Genomic DNA, 20,681 nt, shown 5'->3' with positions numbered 1-20,681 from the left:
GTGTAAAAAAAAGAGAGGCTTTATTCTCCCTGATTACCCATAGCAAAATCACATAGAAGCTGTGAAAATGTTGCAACAAATTCTTGTAGATTTTTGGGGTTAACGTGTTGTGAAGGAGTTTGCCCGTGTGTGTGTGTTAGCCAAGGTGTAGGCAGCCATTCGCTCAACATAGGCGGGGATAAGCTACAGGTATATGGATGGGATGGATGGATGTTAACAGTCTCATGCATTTGTTTGGTTTGCATTGTATTGTATTAATGCAATTGTACAAATACGTTTTGATATGTGTCTATACAATAACGTTGCAGTAGAATGTTAATTAACTTAATGGTCAGACAGTCCGAACAGATGGCTGTGATGATTGTGTGATTTTATTTGCACGCATAAAGCATTGATTTCCGGTATAGAGAACTGATTTTACCTTCCATGGAACAAAGACCTCTGCGCTTCATTTTGCATTTGTGTCAGAGGTATTTGTCTCTTTTTTGAATCTCAAACAAGGACACTTTTATAAGTACAAATTGAACAGCAGATATAAATTTGCAGTTCCATGCTCTAGTTTGTCCCACAGTAAGGACAAATACTTGCAAAAGCAAATTGTGCACAATTCTGGCCAAACTTACAAAAATGTTCCGTCCTTCAAGCACATTGAAAGAGTTGCATAACAGCCTTTTTCCTCAAATTTACAGTATTTACCTTGGTAAATATGTGTACAAGTTAAATATTTCCATAAAAGCCACTTATGTGTGAATCAGGTTCCTTTATCTTGTAAGCAGTCACCCAAAACCCAAACAAACAAGCCCTGACAGGGAAGTGTAGGCCTAATTTGATTGTGGAAGCAGTGCTAACACAGTCTCATGGGTGAATTGATTTCCTGATAGCATGAGGTCAATTTCCAGTTGTCAGTGGTCAATGCCCCTATAATGGCTTATGCAAATGAACATCCTGCTCAATGTATCCACAGCTCACAGTCATTTATTTTGTTACTGAGCAGGTATCTAGTGATTTGAGAGAGAGCAAACTTTTAACAAAACAGTACAAACAGAATGGAATAACTTGCTAAATGGCTTTGCTTTTCCAAAGGGCACAGTTATTAAACTTTCACTCTACACTATGTCTGAAGCTCCCGTTATCATCATGGTGTTTTTCAATTCTCTAAACTATTTTATGCTTTTTCAATCTCTAGAGAAATCTTTTATTGTATTTTTCTACTCGTCATGTTTGTCTTGTGAGGAAAAAAACACTCCCTTCAACCAAAAAGTTATACTTTACCATGTGACTGTTTCATCTGAATGCAAGAGTCACACCTGCAGCTGCAGATCTGACAGATCGGATTTGGTAGCTACCTTTGTGTTCTTCCCTCCCGTGGATGTTGCTTTGGATGCGGTTAGTTGCCACAGATGACGATAAAGCACCAAGAATGCAACCATTATTTATCTCAATGACACTTCCTGTTGCGGCAATTTGCTGCACTGATAGTAAAATAATAACAATTATGAGTCTGTTGTGCTCATTCCATATGCCAGGCTCTTGAGTACAATATGTAGGATGGTACATTTATTCTGGGAGACAATGACAGAAAGGCTTTAGATATCCTAATACATTTGATTTAAAAACAGTAGCTATGGTATATATATATATTATTTTATGTTATTTGCATTTCCTATTAGCCATGTACTGTAAATATGGGTCTACACAGTATACTTTTGTGCACTTTTTTGCCCTGATGAACATGTGGTGTTCACCAGGTCCACAGGATGAATGCTGGAGGATTTCCTGCCATCCATAAACATGGATTGTAACAGAGGTTGTGCATTCCAGAGACCAGGACCTCTGCCAGGCTATGTATCAAGGTGTAGAGTCTCATAGAAGGGATTTTAATTGCAGCGCTCACCTTAACTGTAAGCATATATCCATGGATAATGATAGATACCTCACTTAGCTAGCTATTGTGTTGTATAATATGCTGTTTCCTAGCTTCCAGTTAAACTTGCAAACTCTGCTGTTTGATGGTGCAAACAGAGGAACAGTGTGTAAGGGCCAGATTGGGAATCGAAAACCATAGTTTAGGATAGTGAGATGAATTTGCCTATGATTTGTCATGATGGATTTGGTTAAAATGCAAATGGCGGACTGATACTTTAAATCTATCACTCAAAATTTCAAGATAGTGCTCCACCACTGTTGAAATATTATCTACTACATTAATATTGAAGATAATATGGAGATGTAACAAAGTGTAGATGATCTTGCAATCTAGCCATTGTGAAAACCCTTTATGGTTACGTTAACAACTGAGGCAACATGAAGTAAACTTTTGATATAAGTAAGTTAATGGACCACAGTTTACTTTTGTGTTTTATCTGGAGGTTGTTTAAGCTACATTAAAGCACTGTGTGTAAGAAAAAGATGAGACTGTATTTATTTTTATCCTTTTTATTTAAACTACTCAGGACTGCAGGCTTGCAGAAATATTCACCTGCAACAACTGCACAAGAAATTTAAACAGCAAAAAACGGTGGCTACAGCAGTAATGTACTCAACCCCATGGGATTCCTTTCATCACAGCAGAATTGCCGCAATGAGGTAATTGTCACAGCCACATGGGACATGGGCGGGGGATGTAGCGCCCAGTCCTTAATTCCCTGGTTTGTATTGGCCAAACGGTACTGCTACATGTAGAGGAGAGGAGAGGAGAGGAGAGGAGAGGCTCCCCAGAAACAAGACTTAATGTGGCTTTCAGATCCATGCACCAGCTTCATAAAACATCATCACTTTTTAGACCACCACGCTTTTAGATAAGGTTACACTTCCTGGACAAGAGTGTATGATCAGGTATACTGCGGTTCCACAGCAAATGTATTTCACAACCAATTTTTTTTCAGCACAAGGAAAGAGATGGGGTCACCTGGGAGACAGTCATTTAAATTGCGTTTTGAGTTTGAGTAAAGCCAATGGGGTTGCCGTTTAATATATGTCCTTTGGGTCTCATTTGTTCTTCATTTCGTCATATTCAGATAAACATTTGTGTATTGTTATGTATGCGTTAAACACTAATACTCTGTCTCTGCCTTTAAGTTTCAAGTTTCAGGATTTAAATAAAAGATTGAGCATACAAATTGAACATTTAGGGTTTAAATATTAGATTTAAGATTTCATTTAATACTGAATATTTCAAGGTAACTTCCACAAATGTATCTCTACATGTGCGGAAATTGAGCTAAATCAAGAATAAGTTACACATAAATAGGGTAAGGAGATATTTACAAATGAAGCCACACAAGCTCTGACAGATCTAACTTTGTCTTTGTTCTTCACGCTGTTAGGACTCATGGCTATAAGTTTATACTTGATCTCTATATTACGTGTGATAGCAGCACTAAGCACTGCTCTAAGCTATAATTTGCCAAAGTGCTGCCAGCGTTGGTTCAGGAGAAAGAGGCTATAAGAGGATTGGCTGTACCCAATCACCTCCTTTGGGTCCAACCAGTGCCAGAGGATATGGCCAAAAGTAGCTCCCATATTTTAGCGTTACTTTCGGTCCCAAAGGGAGCCGTGGAAGGAGAATGAAGGTGGTTCAAGAAGGTCATCAGAAAGAGATAAAAGACGATGGCAGATGCACCTAAACTTTAGTCTGCCCTTCAACATCCAGACTGATGCCTGGGGCAGAGGTATTGGTGCAACGTGACAGCAAGGTGAGGGAGAAGAGAAAAAGCCAGCGGCCAGTGTCAGCAGGAAACTACTCCTGTGGGAGACACCATGCTTGGCGGAGCAGCTGGAGTGTCTCACCATCAAATGGACCATAGAGCGTTTCAATACCATGGGTCTGGAATTCAGCTTAGAGAACGACCACAGGGCTCAGCAATGGTTAGAAACCACAGAACTCTGCAATTACCTGCTGGCTGCTGTCAGCTGTAGCTATACTAAATCACATCAAGTGTCCTCTGGTGTCTTCTACAGGCAGGTTCCTAAACAGCCTCACCTACCCTCACCATACAGTATATCCACATACATTCTGCCTAACCCATAACACACAAGAATAGTAGGGCAATTGCATATGCTGGAACACTATATGTATCTTCACTACATTTACTGCTGTTCCATATTGACTACTGCTGGATGTGATTAATGGACTAGATGTATAGCTTGTTTAGATTGCTGTGTTTTTTTGCTCATCAGCCACAGCCTTTTCAAAGTTTTGCCACTGGGTAGATAATAAAACATTCAGAAAAAGCTTTAAAGCTGATGCTATTAAAATGTGTCATCAGTCACGTCTAATTGAAGCTACAGTACCTGTGCTGCCTGTCTAATGATACAGTCTGCGTCTGGTTATTTTATGTCTAACTGCATTCTGGTCCCTGTAGATTATGTGCATTCAACATGTTTCTGAAGTGCCTATTACTTTGTTACCTTTTTAACGAACATATTCTGTGTGCATCGCTCTCAGAAGTGCTACAGTTTGTTTTTGAGGCTCAGTAATTAGCCAAGCTCTTCACATTAAGATTGGCAATTGCAGTCAGACTATCACTGCAAAGCCTTCATGTGTATGCCACTAAAATAGCAGATTCAAACAAGCATGAAAATAGAGGCCCAAGCAATATCACACATAAGTTGATGGTAATTACAGCTTATTTTTTCCCCTTATTTTCTGCCTTTGGAAAGTGGCCTTCTAATGGATAGGCCTACACAAATAACCATGCTGATGTGGGGTTTGATTGGTAGGTATTCATCCAGTTTAGATACATGATGCTTTTTCCCAGATCAGAGCCGGTACCTCTGCCAGTCAATGTTGTTGTCAATTTATTCTTTCCTACTTCTGCCAGCAAAATATGGCTGAATAACTCCTCTGCTATGTGCAGAACATACAGTTATGTCAGATAACAAGGTGAAAAATGAACAAGTGCATTGTTTTAAGAACAGGAATGCTTTTAGTTGTGCTTTGAGTTTATACAGGTTGGGTTATTTAGATACATCTTTAATGGGATAGAATTGTCTTGGTAGATTCCTGCACCGTCACTGAATCATTGTATTAAAGGTGTTATCTGTAATCCAAACACATTCCCTCGAATTGATTCACGTTCACACAACAAACAATGTTATTTGTTGATGAGAAAAAAATTTGGTTTACATGAGAAATGTTTGTAGAAACAGCAAACAAAACATCATCAAAAAACATCTTTAAACAGCACAGAGTTTGATAACCCACACCTGGTATTATTACTATTTGCTCATCAAATATTTAACGCAAGTTAAGTAACTGTAGAAGTCTGTATTTGTTGGAGAAAAAAAAGTCGATGGTATGCCAACTCACTTTGGGAGCATGTGCTTCACACTGAGGTCTTTCTTATGTGAAGTTTAGGTGTTTTAACTGTGCCTGTGTGGCTTTTCTCCACATTCTTTACTCCCACCTCTGCCCCAAACACACACACATGCAGGCTATGTGACTGGAAATTCACATAGGTGTGAGTGACAATGTAGATATTGTTCTGTCCCTATGTGTACCCAGAGGAAAAGTAGGGATAGGAAAAGGGACTAAATGTATACATGTCCGTATATATGGGTTCATTTTAGCACAGCATACCAATGGCAATAATTTAAGCCTTTAATTATACATTTGCAGTCTGGAGTTAACATTAACACTTAAAGTGGTTTTAAGAGATCTTTTACAACCTGGACCTGGAGTAGTTCCCAGCTATCTTTGTTGTTGTATTTTTCCTAGTATTGCACTGCTTGAATTAAGACTGTGCTAATCTTTCTACAAAAGCTGCCTCGGCAGCACAGCTACTTAAGCTAATGGCTAATATTGCTGAGGTGCTCCACTGAGTGCTTTTAGATGCTCATTTGTGCCGGCTGCCACCCGGTACTTTAATGGCTCTCTTATTAGTCATCCAGTCATGCTATACTGACACTGATGTTGTGCTAGAATTATGGTCATCACTGCAGGCCACTGATGGTGGGTGTTGATGATGATGGTGATTGTTTTTACATTCATTCATCCAGAGTAATATGTGATGATTATGACATTTTTACATTGATTCATCAGGGTAGTTTTCATTGCTTTAATAACACTTCTGTGTAGTTATTTAGTTTGATTGTGGCCATGTCTGGTGATTAGAGTTTACACTTGAAGTGAACCATCACATTTGGTCACTGCCGCTAGTCACTGCCGTAGTTTAATGGCAGTGTCCTTGTGAGTTATATTTAGTTTTACAAGTATTGGTTGAATATGACACATTCTTGGCAACAAGCCTGAGCAAACACACATTCAGGCTAAGTGGCAATTGGAGTTCAAACAGGGAGAAAGTTAATAAAACCGAAACGCAATCTGGCCCCGACACCCTTACCCTGTGCACTCAACCTCAGTTTGTGCGTTCTCATGGAGTGTTCGCCATTAAGGGCTGTCCCTAACCAGTGAGGGAGGTGTTGGAGTGGATAATAAAACATTCCAACAGCGAGTCTGCAGTGGTGCGGATTTCTTCTAATCCAATAATCCTTACTGGAAAGGCTGTGTTGGAGAATGGGTGAGACGTTAAATGTTATGTCTACATGAAATTTCTATGGTGGGTTCAGGTTAAAAAATATTCCCAGAATATGCACACCAACAGATATCCCACTCTTATTAATTAGCAGGCAGATATTGATTAAAATAACATATGCTACAGTCTGTAGTTTATTTTTTTCTTCCTCATATGTCAGTTTGGGTACGTTTTACATTTGCTATGAAACACTGCATAATATTACATAACAGCTGGCTGTTCAAGCATCTATCAGTATCCATGGGGACTGATGTTTCCTGCTTCTTTTGGAAAGCAGCACATGCCTCCCACAGTTAACCTGTTTAATAAGATCCTCCTTCTGGATACAGAGCACCCTCCACAGCTTTGAGTGTGACTTCATGTGGAGTGACATCCCATGGTGAAGGGGGGTAGTGGGTGGAGTTCAGTATGGAAATGGGCCTAGCAGTTCCCTTCTTCAGCAGTTTTTCTTACAAAAGCACATTTTCCTGTCGACACGGATCTGGTTTGCACACCCAATATAGAAAACAAACTGCTGCAGGAGGAAAAACGGTCATTTGCATTCTGAAATTGAGATGAGGGGTATGGAGTGTGAAAACAGATAACACTTTTGACCATCATTTGTTGTTTTAAAAACTGGTTTGGCACTGAAACTTAGTAACCAAGGTTATTAAAATTGAGTGTTGTGGTACTTGTTCATCTGCTGATATGTGGTTGGACCCAATCCAAAACAACACTAATTGGATCGGCCAAGTATTGTTTTTTTTTAGATAGCAGTAGATAGACTTACATTTGGTTAATTCAGATTGATTGATGTGAGAAATTAGAAGAATGAGAAAAAAATAAATCAATACTTTCGGACATGAACATGTTGTAGTTATTCTTTGGTATGCATTTACTGTATACAGCATATGCATGTATATACAAATGTGTGTTTTGTAATGTTATTTAAGCAATAATTCATTGTACTATGATTGCTGATTATGTATGTATATTTTGACAGCAATCTTCCCATCTCTTCTCAGGCACACGTAACGACAAGTAACTCGGTAACATTTTGTCACCGACACTGCCTAATATAGTTATCCATGATGAAACTGTTCAATTACCTTCGCGAGCAGATCCCATGGTTATATGCAACAAGCTGATTATCCAAAGCCCACAACCTTTCCAGTGAATCCCCAGCCAGCTGCAACAGTGTCTGCAGCTGAGGATTTGGAAAACATAATGATATTATGCTAATGTGGAGATATTGCTGGATTGACATTTCTAGTGATTGGGATTAGTGCTCCTATCAATTTTACCACCCACACAGCAATAGCTTAAGGTCTTTCTGTCACTAGAACATGCTTTTAACATTGCTAGTGTCAGGGGCAATTTGTGATGTTACTCAAGTGGGCTTGATTCAATGCAATTAGTTTATTTTCTTTGTGTAATGAATGTATGCCCAGAGCGATGTGCTTTCTGGAGACATTTAGAAGATGAGCAGTTCCTACATTTGGGCAAAGACCACGACTATGGTCTTTTTCCTTCTTAGATCAAGATTTTAGATCATTAATAGAATAAGCAATGTTAAACGTGACAAATCTTATTTCATGAAGACATATTTCAAAGTTGAAATAAATAGTTTTGCATCCACCTGACCCGGTGACAAAACTTTTGTAATGTGTAACTACCAGAGGTGTATAATTTCTGTGCTCTTTTTTTCTTTGTCTTTGACTGGTTCCATTTAACCATTTCTGTTTGAACCCCTGCTTTAGATTTGCTTTAAATCCTTTAGAGAAAGGCCTAGAGATAAGGATTTTACTGCCCCAATATTACCATCATATACCTACAGTATATGCTATATACAGTAACAACTTAAATGCCAATTCGTCTACCACGCTTACAAATGCTGCATTTAGAGATTAAGTATTGTCATGTGAAGAGGCCCATTTGTGATTTTGTCAATGAGAAGTTGATGTAAAAAGATGTGCCTCAGAATTGTGTAGGAAGGGGATAAATTCTACTTAATGTACTAATGCACTCTTTCCTCTTTTCCTTGTCACTTCCATAGGTGTCCATAAATTTGTCACAGAAGGGGAACATCTAGAGCTTGTCGGCATCACCAAAGAACAGTCAGGATCATATGAATGCATCGCTTCTAATGACATCTCAGACGCTGATGTCAGGACAGTGCAAGTCGCCGTCAACTGTAAGAGCTTGAAGTCACTAAATACTGTGTTAATGTTTGAAACTAGTAGTGGATTGAGTCCCTGGAAGTCATACTTGAGTTAATAATGTCAAAAGAAACATTAAGCTGTGGTGTTAGTTTGATTAAATATGAAAAGTATGTTTTGGGATAATACTTTTGTATTTAAATGTACTTATATATATTAAGTAACGGTTGATGTTGAGGTTGGAAAGAAATGAGAGAGGGACCTCTCAGATCTGAGGTGTGGACACGAGTCACATCTGAAATCACAAATTTGATGACTTTTGTCTCAACTTGACACAATCAGAATAGACTTTGACTTTTATGCCAGTGACTTCTCCGGGGCTTTTGTATTTTGACTTGGAACGACTTGCTCTCCTCAACAAGCTGAAAGATAAATATATTTACGTGTGTGTGTGTGTGTGTGTGTGTGTGTGTGTGTGTGTGTGTGTGTGTGTGTGTGTTATAACGTGTGCGGCGGTTCAGCTGATGATAAAGAAACAACCAAAAGCAGCCAATCAAGTCGGACAAGCAGGAGCTGTGTTCCATAATGTGGCAGAGCAGATGCGCAGGAAAGAAAAAGATGATATCATTGATAATTACATTAGCCTTCAAAGACTATGCAGTGGTACAAAAAAACATCAACAATGGCAACATGCAGAACATGTGTGCAAAATCACAGATGGGGACGCAACTTTCAACTTTGTCACCAATTGAAGCTTCACAGAGTACAGTAAATTCAGAGTAATGTTTGCTGGCCAGTCTGCCACAACAATCTTGGCAGTGCCGGCATCCAGTGTTCCTGTGGAGTGTGTTTTCAGCCATGGTGGTATCACACAGTGGCCCCATCATGCACAAATGACTGACAGATTTTTGGCGAATTGCAAATGTAATGCAACATAGGGCTCTGGGAGAATAGAAAATGGACATACACTATAACAGTAAACTGAATTGTCATTGAATTTCTTGGACCCGTGCGCATGCACGGCCTTTCTAAGTTACTTAAATGATGATTGTTGCACAGATGTTGAGGTTTGTACTCAAAATCAGAAATAGGCCTAGTTGAAGGTTTGTTCCAGAAGTTTTGATGTGTCTACTGATACATGATACATACATATAATGGTCCAATCTTTTTTTAGTATAGTACAACTCGCGTGAGAGGAACAGAAGACAATTTACAACTTCATTAATTGAATGATCTTTTCAGCTCTACTTTTGAGTGACCGTGTGAAAAGCATAGCAAGGCACACCTGCATGCATTTTATCTTGTGCCACCTCCAAATAATGACTGTTTGTGCTTCAAGTAACAAATGAATACAAGAAGCAATGCACCTAACTCATAATAACACATTTTGTGTTTTCTGGTTGAAAACATAGGTTTGTTCCCCCTCTGTGTTCTTTGTTTGATGATTGGTTTTTCATTCGACTTGTGTATTTATGATGGCAGGCTTTTCATCATTTGACCTCTGCATTTGTTAGTCAGTAATTAGATGTTTAATATTAGAATTCAGTATTCATTATTTCATGTTTAGCTTTTCATTGTTTCTTGTGAGTCAAGTCAAGTCAATTTTATTTGTATAACCCAACATCACATACAATGTCTCAAAGGGCTTTACAGGCCCGCGACATCAGGAAAATTGATACAAAGGTACACAAAAGCATTCAAAAGCAGTTAACACAAACAGTCATGCATTAGACATAACATGCAAGACAGAGAGTAAGGAGTCATTGTTTGATGGTTGTCCTTTGGTTATTCAACCCAGATATGAGTTCTTGTACAGTCATTGCTTATTGTGGTCAATTGTTACTTGAAGTGTAAACATTCATTATATGATCTGGCACAACATATATTCAATAAACCTGATTATTAGCATGAAAGCTTTTAGCTTTGTTTGCAAAGTAACAATTTGGTTGGTCGTTTCATTTGGTGAAGGATGCATAATGACTTATTTAGGACTTGAAACTTAAACTCTGGGACTTGTCTTGACTCTTATTTACAAAACAATGACTTTGTGCCAACTCTGCTTCAGATCTGTATTCTCAGCCAACACTCCATGAGTCTATAAGACAAAATACAAAGCACGTCTACATGAAGAGCAATAGTTAGCAATCTTACCAATCACTTCAATCAAACTCTTTCTACTTTATTTAGAAGATCATCCTGACACTTCTTGTTCTCAACACAATTGTCCATCTATTATTCAAAGAAACTGTGATGAGGACCCATTGAAGATTGGTAAAGCAAGCTGAGTCGTGATTCAGCAGTGTATTTTTACTCTTTAGCAGTGTATTTTTTTTCTCTGAGTGTAGTCTTAGTAGTGTGTATTGTGCATGTAAAATAAATTTGAATAAGAGGGCAAATACCAAGAAAAGTGTTTTTCGTATTTCTGTCGCATCATGTTATTGTGAAACTTATTCAGCTTTGTGATTTGTTCCCTAGATCCGCCTTTCATTTCCAAAGCAAGAAGTACGGCTACAGCTGTTGGACAAAAAGGTGTTCTGCAATGTGAAGCTTCTGCTGTCCCTAGGGCAGACTTTGAGTGGTACAAAGAAGATCGCAGGTAAGTCTTAGCCCTGTGCTCTGTGGTTTTATAGGCTTGGACTTGTTTCAAGAAACTATTAAAGACACAGAGAGAGAAAGGAATCTAACACAGCTGTAAGGCATGGGCTTAAAAATAATAATACTGAGAATAATAAAATAATTTCTATGGGCAAAAAACCCTGACTTAATTACACAATCGCAGTCAGATCATTTGCAAAACAGCCATGGTCACCAAAGGCAACTATTATTATTTTTACACTGTAATTGCTTTACATCAGTGGGGTGTGTCGCTTGAAGCTTTAGAGGATATTATAGTATAATTCAGCCTTCTCCAGCTGAAGGCTGGAGACTGGAAAAATGTTTATGAGCAGGCCCAGAGCTGGTAAGCCGATATAAAAATGGGCTATGTTGCACTGTTAAATGGTCCCTGACAATGACAGCAGACCTCGAGAACAAAAAGATGTAGGATGCTGATATAATAAATGACTGGCATCCACAAACATGAAATAAGGTAATGAAAAAGTAGTGGCGATATTGCAAATAAAAGTAAAAGGCAGCAAGTGAAACAGAAAAGGTTGCATCATTTGCTTATAGTGCAGTAAGGTAGGCAACACACAAATACTTCAATCAAGCAGCGAGTTGTATTTAGAATTTTGAATCAAATATGAAAAATGTTTGCTTTTCATATCTCACAGGTGCAGAATATATTTATAATTCCGCATGGATAAAAATTCTAAACGCAATATGCACACTGTAGGCTATGGATTCCATAACAAGGCTAAGCAGCATTTGCTGACAAACACACAGGTGGTGCGTCTGATGCTCCACACAAGTGCACATGTTTCCTTCACCTGTTCTAAGGCTAAAGCCTTGAATGTTGCTTTCTCCACTTTTACAGGCTCCTCAATGGAATAAATGGGGTTAAGATAGAGAGTCAAGGTAAACAATCCATGCTGGTCTTCTTCAATGTCTCGGAAGATGACTATGGAAACTACACCTGTGTGGCCACGAACACTATGGGAATCACCAATGCCAGCATAATCCTCTATGGTGAGATTTGATTTTCTGTTAAACATCAGGAAAAGCATGTCACTGTGATATTGACATTGCATATTCAGTCTTGTGATGTAATCAGAGCTTGTTTTTGCTGTCATATTAAACTGGAATCTCACCTACTGCATAATAACACTTAACATATTTCTGACATTCAGCTTTCATGGAAATGACAGCTTTGATTCATAGTTCCCATTTGGTTATTTAAATAATCCATTCAAACCTTCAAATGCAAGCAGATCAAAACCATCTTCAGCAAGGCAATGGTTTGGGAATCTGTATAAAATTGAACTGTAATACATGCCAAACCAACAGTAAAGTATATTCAAAATCAGACAGGTATCTCCACCAACTACAAGGTATAGCTGTCATGGCATTAATGTCAGCTGTGGTGATTGAGTTTGACCTGTAAATTGTGCTCATCCATAGCCAGACCACATAATCTGTAGATCTATGCATAAAACACGGGTTACACTGGCTAAATTGTCAGGTTCACGTATTCGCTAAAGACGGTCATCTCTGCTTAAAGAAACATAAAGATGTTGGGTTTGTAACCCACAAATAACCCAGTAGTTGACCTCACATGCCAAAGTGTTTATGCCCCAGTTGGAACTATGGAAATATTGTTATAGTTAACTGACCCCAATGTACCTTTACTTCCAGTCATTGAAAGTATGCGATTGCTTGTTCCCTTGGGCGAGGCTGGATTAACCATTGTGCAGCTTCAGATTTCCAGCAAGAAAAAATAAGCATCTGTATATGCAAAAGCACCTGTCACTAGGACGTTTCAGGGAAATTGTAAAGGACCGAGGACAGAGACCTGATTTATCAATGAAGTGGCGGGCAAGCAGCTGCTCAGTACCTGTTCTAAATTAGAGAACTGAATCAGGGCCCATAAAAAAAATCAGAATATATCAGCATCAGAATTTGTGTTTGAAGATGACAGATAGGAAAATAGCCCTTTCATTAAAAATTGAAAGGGCTCCTCCTTTTTGGAGATCAACATTGGTGGCACACATCCATCTACTTATTCATGCTCCTCATCCTCTTCATAGAGAAGAGTCTTCTTTATAAATAGTCCCGCTGATTCCGTGAGGAAGAGGGTATGTGCTTTCTTTGTTTCCAATAGTAAAATAAATAAATGTTACCTGAGCTGGATTGTGTCATCTCATTCCATCTTCATTATGCTGTGTTAACTTTTAGCACAGCCAGAGCTCTAAATGTTTTTTGTTTGGGATATAAGGTTTTATTTACTGCATCTTCCCCTGTGCTGTGACTGGTAAATGACAGTGGACAGTGAGTGTGCTGCAATTTATACATTGCAATCAAATTGAACAGCTTTTGTGAACCACCTTTGTGAACTCTGTGCAGTAAACTCCGACTGCTTTGTGCTCTTGGTTATGTTATCTTTCAGGTCCTGGTGCAAGGCATGATGTCAATGGGGGAGCTGTGTTGCCCCATTGCTCAGTCTACCTCCTGCTGACTGTAACCTTATTGTTCCTGCTCAAGTTCTGATGTGATCTGTGGCAACCTTCAAGCTTCTGTCAGCATTGAACAGCAACAACAGACTATTAGTCCTCCAAGAAGAATGGAAATCCAAGAACACCGGTGGTTTACCCTTTGTTTTCTTTCTTTTGCTTTTCTGGCGTTGCATCGGAGTCTTTTCTCTGTTGGCTAGCCATGAATGAGAGGCGTTAATCCTGGGAGGGGATAAATTTGAATCATGCACTAATTTGTTGATGGTAGAACTATTGAGTTTGTGTCTCCCCAACCTTTTGTATGTGAAAAGGGAAAAACTAAAAAAAATGTAATTGTTGATAGTTGACTATTGCCTAATATTGAAGTGTACATTCAGATTATTATTGTGTCACGTCCTGTTCAATATCTGTACAATACCATAAGCTTTTTTAAGTAAACTACAAAAGAGCTAAAAATGCAATGTGATTGTTGGAATTTACTGTATTTTTACAGTTGTATGCAAAACAGAATTACAGATCACTCATTATAAACAATGCAGAGTTCAGAATAATAGTACACAATGATTTCTCAGGCAAAGTCCTACAGCATAGTGCATCCAAATTTTTATTTCAACTGTAGTAAGTGTGTCGAAAATGTACAAACGTGTACAGAGACTTTCCTGCACTGTTTTTCAAGATGCATACACTTAACTTGGCATATTCCAAACACCTATCTATTTGTATCATAGCAGCTTCATGGTATATTCCCAATGAGTAGGCCAAACGCAAAATGGGTTGGACGTATGTGGGTTATTAATGACAATGGTGTTGATCAGTCTGCCACATTGCTTTGTAAATTTGATCCCCATTTGTTTTGATGAAGGCATGACTGAATTAGATTTTGGGTGTTGGTGTTGATTGCAGGTTGCATTCATAGTTTGCCAGTTTCATGAAGCTACTCACTTTGAGTTGAGAAGCTGATTGTAATGCATTTCATGCTTTTTTCGTTGCATTCAAGTACTCTCCCCCTCCATCTACCAGATCTTGCTGAAGAATGAAAGACATGGCCAGTTTTTTGCATGTTTAACACGTTAACTACAAATACCAGATGCTTTACATTACTGCCATTTAAGCATATCATAGTGTTGTGGAATTCTTTCATTGCAAGCAGTCACTCTCATTTTCATTAATATCTGTGCTTCATGAAAACAAACTTTGCTTAGGTCCAAATCGGTGACCGACTTGTTACTTATGTTGCATTCATGCTTAAGATTGACTCAGAAAATATTCATTTGACTATACACCAAGCTGAATGCCTCAAAAACTGCATATTAATTAAGATTATGCAAAGGAGAACAAAAGAACAGGACATCAACAGGACATTCTATCCTTCAGCACTATAATACGAATAATTAGGCAAGCTTTATGTCACATTCTTTTCACAGCATCCAGTGGTTTAGAAATATAGTTGGTTCAGATGTAATTTGGATCATGTACGTACCTTACACAGACTGCTTCAAAGTTTGTGAAGCAATTTGTGACCGGACATAACTTCTGAAAAGGATGTTGCTGCAAAATTTTAGGTGTTCAGATCTGCACAAATGAATCACACCGAGGGGGGGAAACCAAAGTCAATTTAGACCAGACTTATCCACATAGGCGCAAATGAGCACCTTAAGAAGGGTTTGAGGAGTAGAAAGAAAATAAACCCATGGCCACACACACTGAAAACATTCAATATTAACAAAAAAAACAAACGGATATGTAGCTTGGCATTGAGATCCAACTTCACATTTACACAGACTGTTGATAATACAGAGAAAATAGACACTATTTACAGTACAGTATATTCCACCAACAGTACATATTTTCTAAGATATGAAGTGTAAAGTAATCAAGGTTTTGGTATGTTTTGATTTGATACTTCTTTAATTTAAGTACACATAAAAAAACTGGATGTGTTTCATCTCGCAAACAGGCATAGTTCTACATCCAAGTCACACATGACACAAGTGTTGCAAAAACAATAATAATTCAAAAAATGACAGAATGGATTAATCAACTTCGATGAATGTTTCATGTAGCTGCCATGAAGCTTTTTTAGGTGTTATGAATGTGCGCTTTCGTTTGGTTTGCCCCAAAATGAACTGCAAATGCTGTCTTGAAGATGACAGGAGTGACTGTTTTGTTCTGTGGATGCTTTTTCTTCAAGAGATATTTTAGTCTGCCTTGGACAGAAAATTCCAGTGACATGAATATACTTACAGCACAAGTGATTGATTATGTGATGTTCTGCTATTGTCCAGTTCACTCCTGTGCATACATATGATGAAGAAGTGTATTGAAGACAAAACAGCAGGGACGAGACTGGTGTAAGTGGTAATGCTTTTTGTTGTACTCACATGTTAAATTATGTGCTTGTAAAGTTTTTGAACCAGACAGCCGCACAGGATATGGTTTAACTTTTTAGGGGTTTCAGTTGCCTGAAAAAAAAATGGCAGAGGGTCATTGTACCCTTTGTCTTCCAGTTGAAATGATAAATATTGATGTCAATAAGCTTAAATCAATTTGTTTTAAACCCCAGTTAAAACAAGAGCTGATACTGGAGCATACCTAAGGTGTATTGTTACATACAGTATGGCACTGAAAGAACAGTGTGTAAGTTGTAGAGTAATGGTTTTTTTTAAGATTTTAATTCTATGTGTTCATCAAAACTATAATCCTCTGGGCATTTAAAGGTTTGCCGTGTTCATAATTCATAATTCTTATTTACAATGTTCTTTTTTTTAATTACAATTGCGTTTACAATGTAGGAGCCAATTGAAGGCCAATTGACCCTTTCCTGACCTTGTGTCACAACATACTGTACAATATGACTTGATGGTTTGAGTCTGGGAGATTCAGCATTTAGTAGTCACTATTGTGGTATATAGTCATCGTATCATTTGATTGAGAGATTGCAAAACTGTCCATAAACTGGTTCAATGTGAAATCAAGTTGCCAATCATTTCTTCTGTCCGTACCGTATCACTATCCTTCTTGTTTTTTTATTGTTTTGCAAAATTATTATTTTGAAGTATAAAAAGCAGACAAATGATGGAAAGGGAAACGCATGTTGTGAGCTCAATCAGGACACAATTTTTTCTGGATGTAAAGCAGGCAACCCATTTTGCCCTCTGAAGTCCTGTCAGTGTCACTGCTGCCATCCAAGACCCAAGTTGTCTCATTTTCTTAATAAATAGGAATATTCAATGTCACCGCCGCCAGAACTGATAGTGATTTATAAGAGCTCAGCGCAATGGCATCAATAGCTGCATGTTTTAGATCTTGGCCTCATTCCAGTATAACCTCATTAGCGGGACAAAAATGTAAAAACAGCAGAAACATGAGCTAAGTTGAGTATCAGAGGTGTCCATCAAGCTCCCTGTTATTTCTGTGTGTCGTTAAATGAAGGACGGGAGATGCACTCTACTGGGAGAGCTACGATTTTAATGCCCATGTGCCTTGTGGCATTGAATGAGTGAATAGTTTCTTTTAAATCACTTCTTACACAACTGAGATTTAGGCCAAAAGTAACAGAAACATGTTTGCTTCATGCTGGGCTCTTTTCAAGGCAGTTTGGTTTTATTTGAGCCACACAGGTCATTTGTGCCTGTCACTTCAGCAGGAAAACCAGCGAATATCTAAAAGTCCATATGAAGAACAATAGCCAAATCCCTTGAAATGCTCCATATTGTTCAGGGAGGAAATCTGACAGGAAAGCTTTTTAAACATGAGGATGCCATGGTGAGTCAGTGGTGAACCCGCCAGAGGTCCCACAGCATGATGAAAACCAATGTTCCAATCACTGCTAATACCTCCATTGAAGAGAGGCACAGTCGTCCACCCTTGCCCCCCCTCTTTTTACTTGGACCAAAGTCAACTGAAAATGAATAACAGCATAACTCAAACTACAGAATAAAGGAATTACTTCCTATGATGAGAGTGAAGTTGGCACAGCCACAGTCTTCAAATAATAATAAAAATCATTTGTTTGTGCTGCGTTTCTGCTGATTTGTGCTGATATAATTATTGTTTGTGCTGCCTCCATTTTCAACATGTTAACAATTACATTAAAGGTCATCTGAGGTCACAGCTCAGCCACTTTGTGCGATTCAAACCGAAAAAGTGCCATTTGTTTGTGCTATTTGTGTGCTACTATCTTGAAAATGGAGGCAGGACAATCGATAATTTCATCAGCACAAATGCAGCACTAACAAATGGCACTATTTTTTCGTTATTTGAAGAATGTGGCTGAGACAACTTCACTCTTGTCTTCCTATGCTGTAGCCTTTCCATTTTTATCTTGAAAAAGGATCTGAAAAAACATGCAGGATCTGATGTTTTTAACCCTCTCAGGGGTCTCTTGTATGTCTCCTGTACTCAACCTTCATATATCCGTCACTCAGGCATTGTACATAATGTATATTTTTCAGTCATAAGATTTTTGACACATAAAGTTCAATTTAGGTGTTTCGAGCATCTTCAGTTTTAATGATAGCGTTAGAGTATTCAAAAGGTTTTGCAGCCGTGGTTCATCTCATATTGCATATTGTGCAGGGGTCTCCAGACTCCAGAATGCAACCCTCCCCCACACTGACTGGATCCCACTACCAAAAGTTGACACAGAAATGTTGATGAAATACAGTATGAAACATTATATCCAGCAGATAGAGTTCAGAGGCATTTTCAACATTGGAGGTATTCTTATAATTGGGCTTTTTTATGCAGTTGCACAAAGCAGTTAGTCTGAGCGATGGGGCCCACAGCGATGCCGACACATACAGATTTCCATGTTCTTATTTTAATTTGGGGCTGTATTTTCATTAGGTTTCTCTACCTTGATGTGCAAAAACACAATCATCCCCTTTTACCCTCTTGGGTTACAGCACCGCGGTGGACACTGGATGGCACTGGCTAGGTACTGCAACTTTAGGAAATCCCATTCAATAAGCCTGCTCTGCTCTGTTAGTTCAACTGCGTTAGGATTGTTGGCAACACATGACAAATGAGAGAGGCAAATGAGAGACATGGATGCTTGATGTCAATGAGTTACTGAAGTAAGGAACAACAAAAAATGGAGCTGGGTTTCTCTTACTGGAAACGTTTCCACATGATGAACCTCAAGTAATGTAATTTTCACACAACATACACCCTATGACTTAACACTTTAGAAATTAATGATGTTTTAAAGACAATGTCAGCATTAAAGCTCATTTTGTATAAACTGCAACTATTTATGGTTTCAAATGGCAGCTATTGTGTTTTTTTTCACTGCTTTGGTTCATTTCTGAGTTCTCGTATTTTTTTTGGTTAAATTCCTATTTTAACTAAGGTATGACTAATAGAGTATAAATTGTCATAAAAAAATGGAACAACTCACAATCACTTCAAAATGATCTCAAATTCTCAGCATCGCTCTTCAACATAAATGTCAGCTCCTTCATGTTGGACTTGCCTCACCTAAACCACGTTTGTATGGGACACAACAAATTGAGAGAATCTGATTAACTACTGACATCTAATAGCCATGAATAAAGATATAATTGTGCACGGACAAGCTTCCATAGGTTGACTTCTAAACTTAATTTCTATATGGCTCCTCACATTGCAGTTCCATCCCAGGATGAACCACTACACAACACCAAACTTTTTTTCTCCTTTATTTATTTACTTTTAATTACAACACACAAACACAAAAGACTACGGTTATACATTACATTACATTACATTACATTACGGTCATTTAGCAGACGCTTTTATCCAAAGCGACTTCCAATAAGTGTGTTTTAACATAGGTAGATAAAAGAACCCCGACAATAAATGTCAAGCTCCATCAACAACACTGGATCATTATGCTAGAGAACCAGTAACATTGCCATTTATTATGCTACAAGCCTGACACTGAGGGAACTGTGCATTTTTCTCCCATTGATCAGCTCTGTTATTACATCTTTCTCAACAAAACTGCTTTGCAGACTAGAAGCTAGCTGCAAAAAATAGGGAATTGGCTACAACTTGCAAGAAGGCAACATGTGAGGAATGCATGCTGTGGCCTTCTTTCTGACCTTTCTTTATGCAAACTCCACAACTAACATCATTAAAATCCAACTTTGTGAATATTTCCTTCTTTGTTGTCAGCGCTGACAAAGTTTATGATTCTTGACATCTTGGTTTTTTAGTTCTGTCCAAATCTAAACTTCTGTAAAAGTTGCAGTGACTTGAGTTTACCTTGTTTTTTGCTTCATCATGAACATCGCAGCTCTTTTATGATCATTTTGTAGTTAAATACTATTCAGTGTTCACAGCAATATTCGCAATATTCTTCTTTTCCAACAATCCACCCATTCATTTTCCCTACCTTCTTATCCTGTGCAAGCTGGTAGGTCTGGATTCTATCCCAGTTTGCCAGGTCACCAATCCATCGCAGCTCTTACTCATAGACACCATTGTGACTGTGTGATCGCCCGACCCTGAAAAATTAAGATAAATAATCACAAGAGTGACATGGTGACGTTTACTTAGTTAGTGTTTTACTGTAATGAATCTTACATAAATGTAACATTTTCAACTCAACAGATCTACAGGAAGGAAGTTTAGTCTCATGTATAAACCCTATTCAGTTTACAACAGCATACACAGAATTTCACTGAAACACATTTCTCACTTTCTGTCAAGCAAAGAGTATCTTAAGCTCAGTAAACTCCCACTTAATTCAACAAAACACACTAATGTGGATAAGACACAAACAAATAACATCACAGATACAAATAACAGTGACAATGCATGTATGACAGTAAAAACATAATGGCGGCTGCACTCATTACTGTTTGTTGCTGAAGTCTTACTCAGAATGTTACTTAAACAGTCTCTGCATATTT

At 38.2% G+C, this 20,681-nt stretch overlaps 1 protein-coding gene across 1 annotated transcript in view; it reads left to right on the top strand.

Annotated features, from left to right (window-relative positions):
• The window catches only part of opcml (opioid binding protein/cell adhesion molecule-like), a 147,258-nt gene extending 131,485 nt beyond the window's left edge, over positions 1-15,773 (top strand). The window contains exons 4-7 of the mRNA XM_076161178.1: positions 8,572-8,709; positions 11,150-11,270; positions 12,150-12,301; positions 13,719-15,773. Coding sequence (XP_076017293.1) covers positions 8,572-8,709; positions 11,150-11,270; positions 12,150-12,301; positions 13,719-13,819 — 512 coding nt within the window. The 3' untranslated portion in view covers positions 13,820-15,773. The remainder of the gene's footprint in view (positions 1-8,571; positions 8,710-11,149; positions 11,271-12,149; positions 12,302-13,718) is intronic.
• The last annotated feature ends 4,908 nt before the right edge of the window (positions 15,774-20,681 follow it).

The sequence above is a fragment of the Genypterus blacodes genome, unplaced genomic scaffold (assembly GCF_046128005.1).
Source record: "Genypterus blacodes isolate CSIRO-AG114 ecotype Tasmania unplaced genomic scaffold, CSIRO-AGI_Gbla_v1 ptg000111l_1, whole genome shotgun sequence".
Classification (NCBI taxonomy): Eukaryota; Metazoa; Chordata; class Actinopteri; order Ophidiiformes; family Ophidiidae; genus Genypterus; species Genypterus blacodes.
This window is presented reverse-complemented; position numbering and strand designations above follow the sequence as displayed.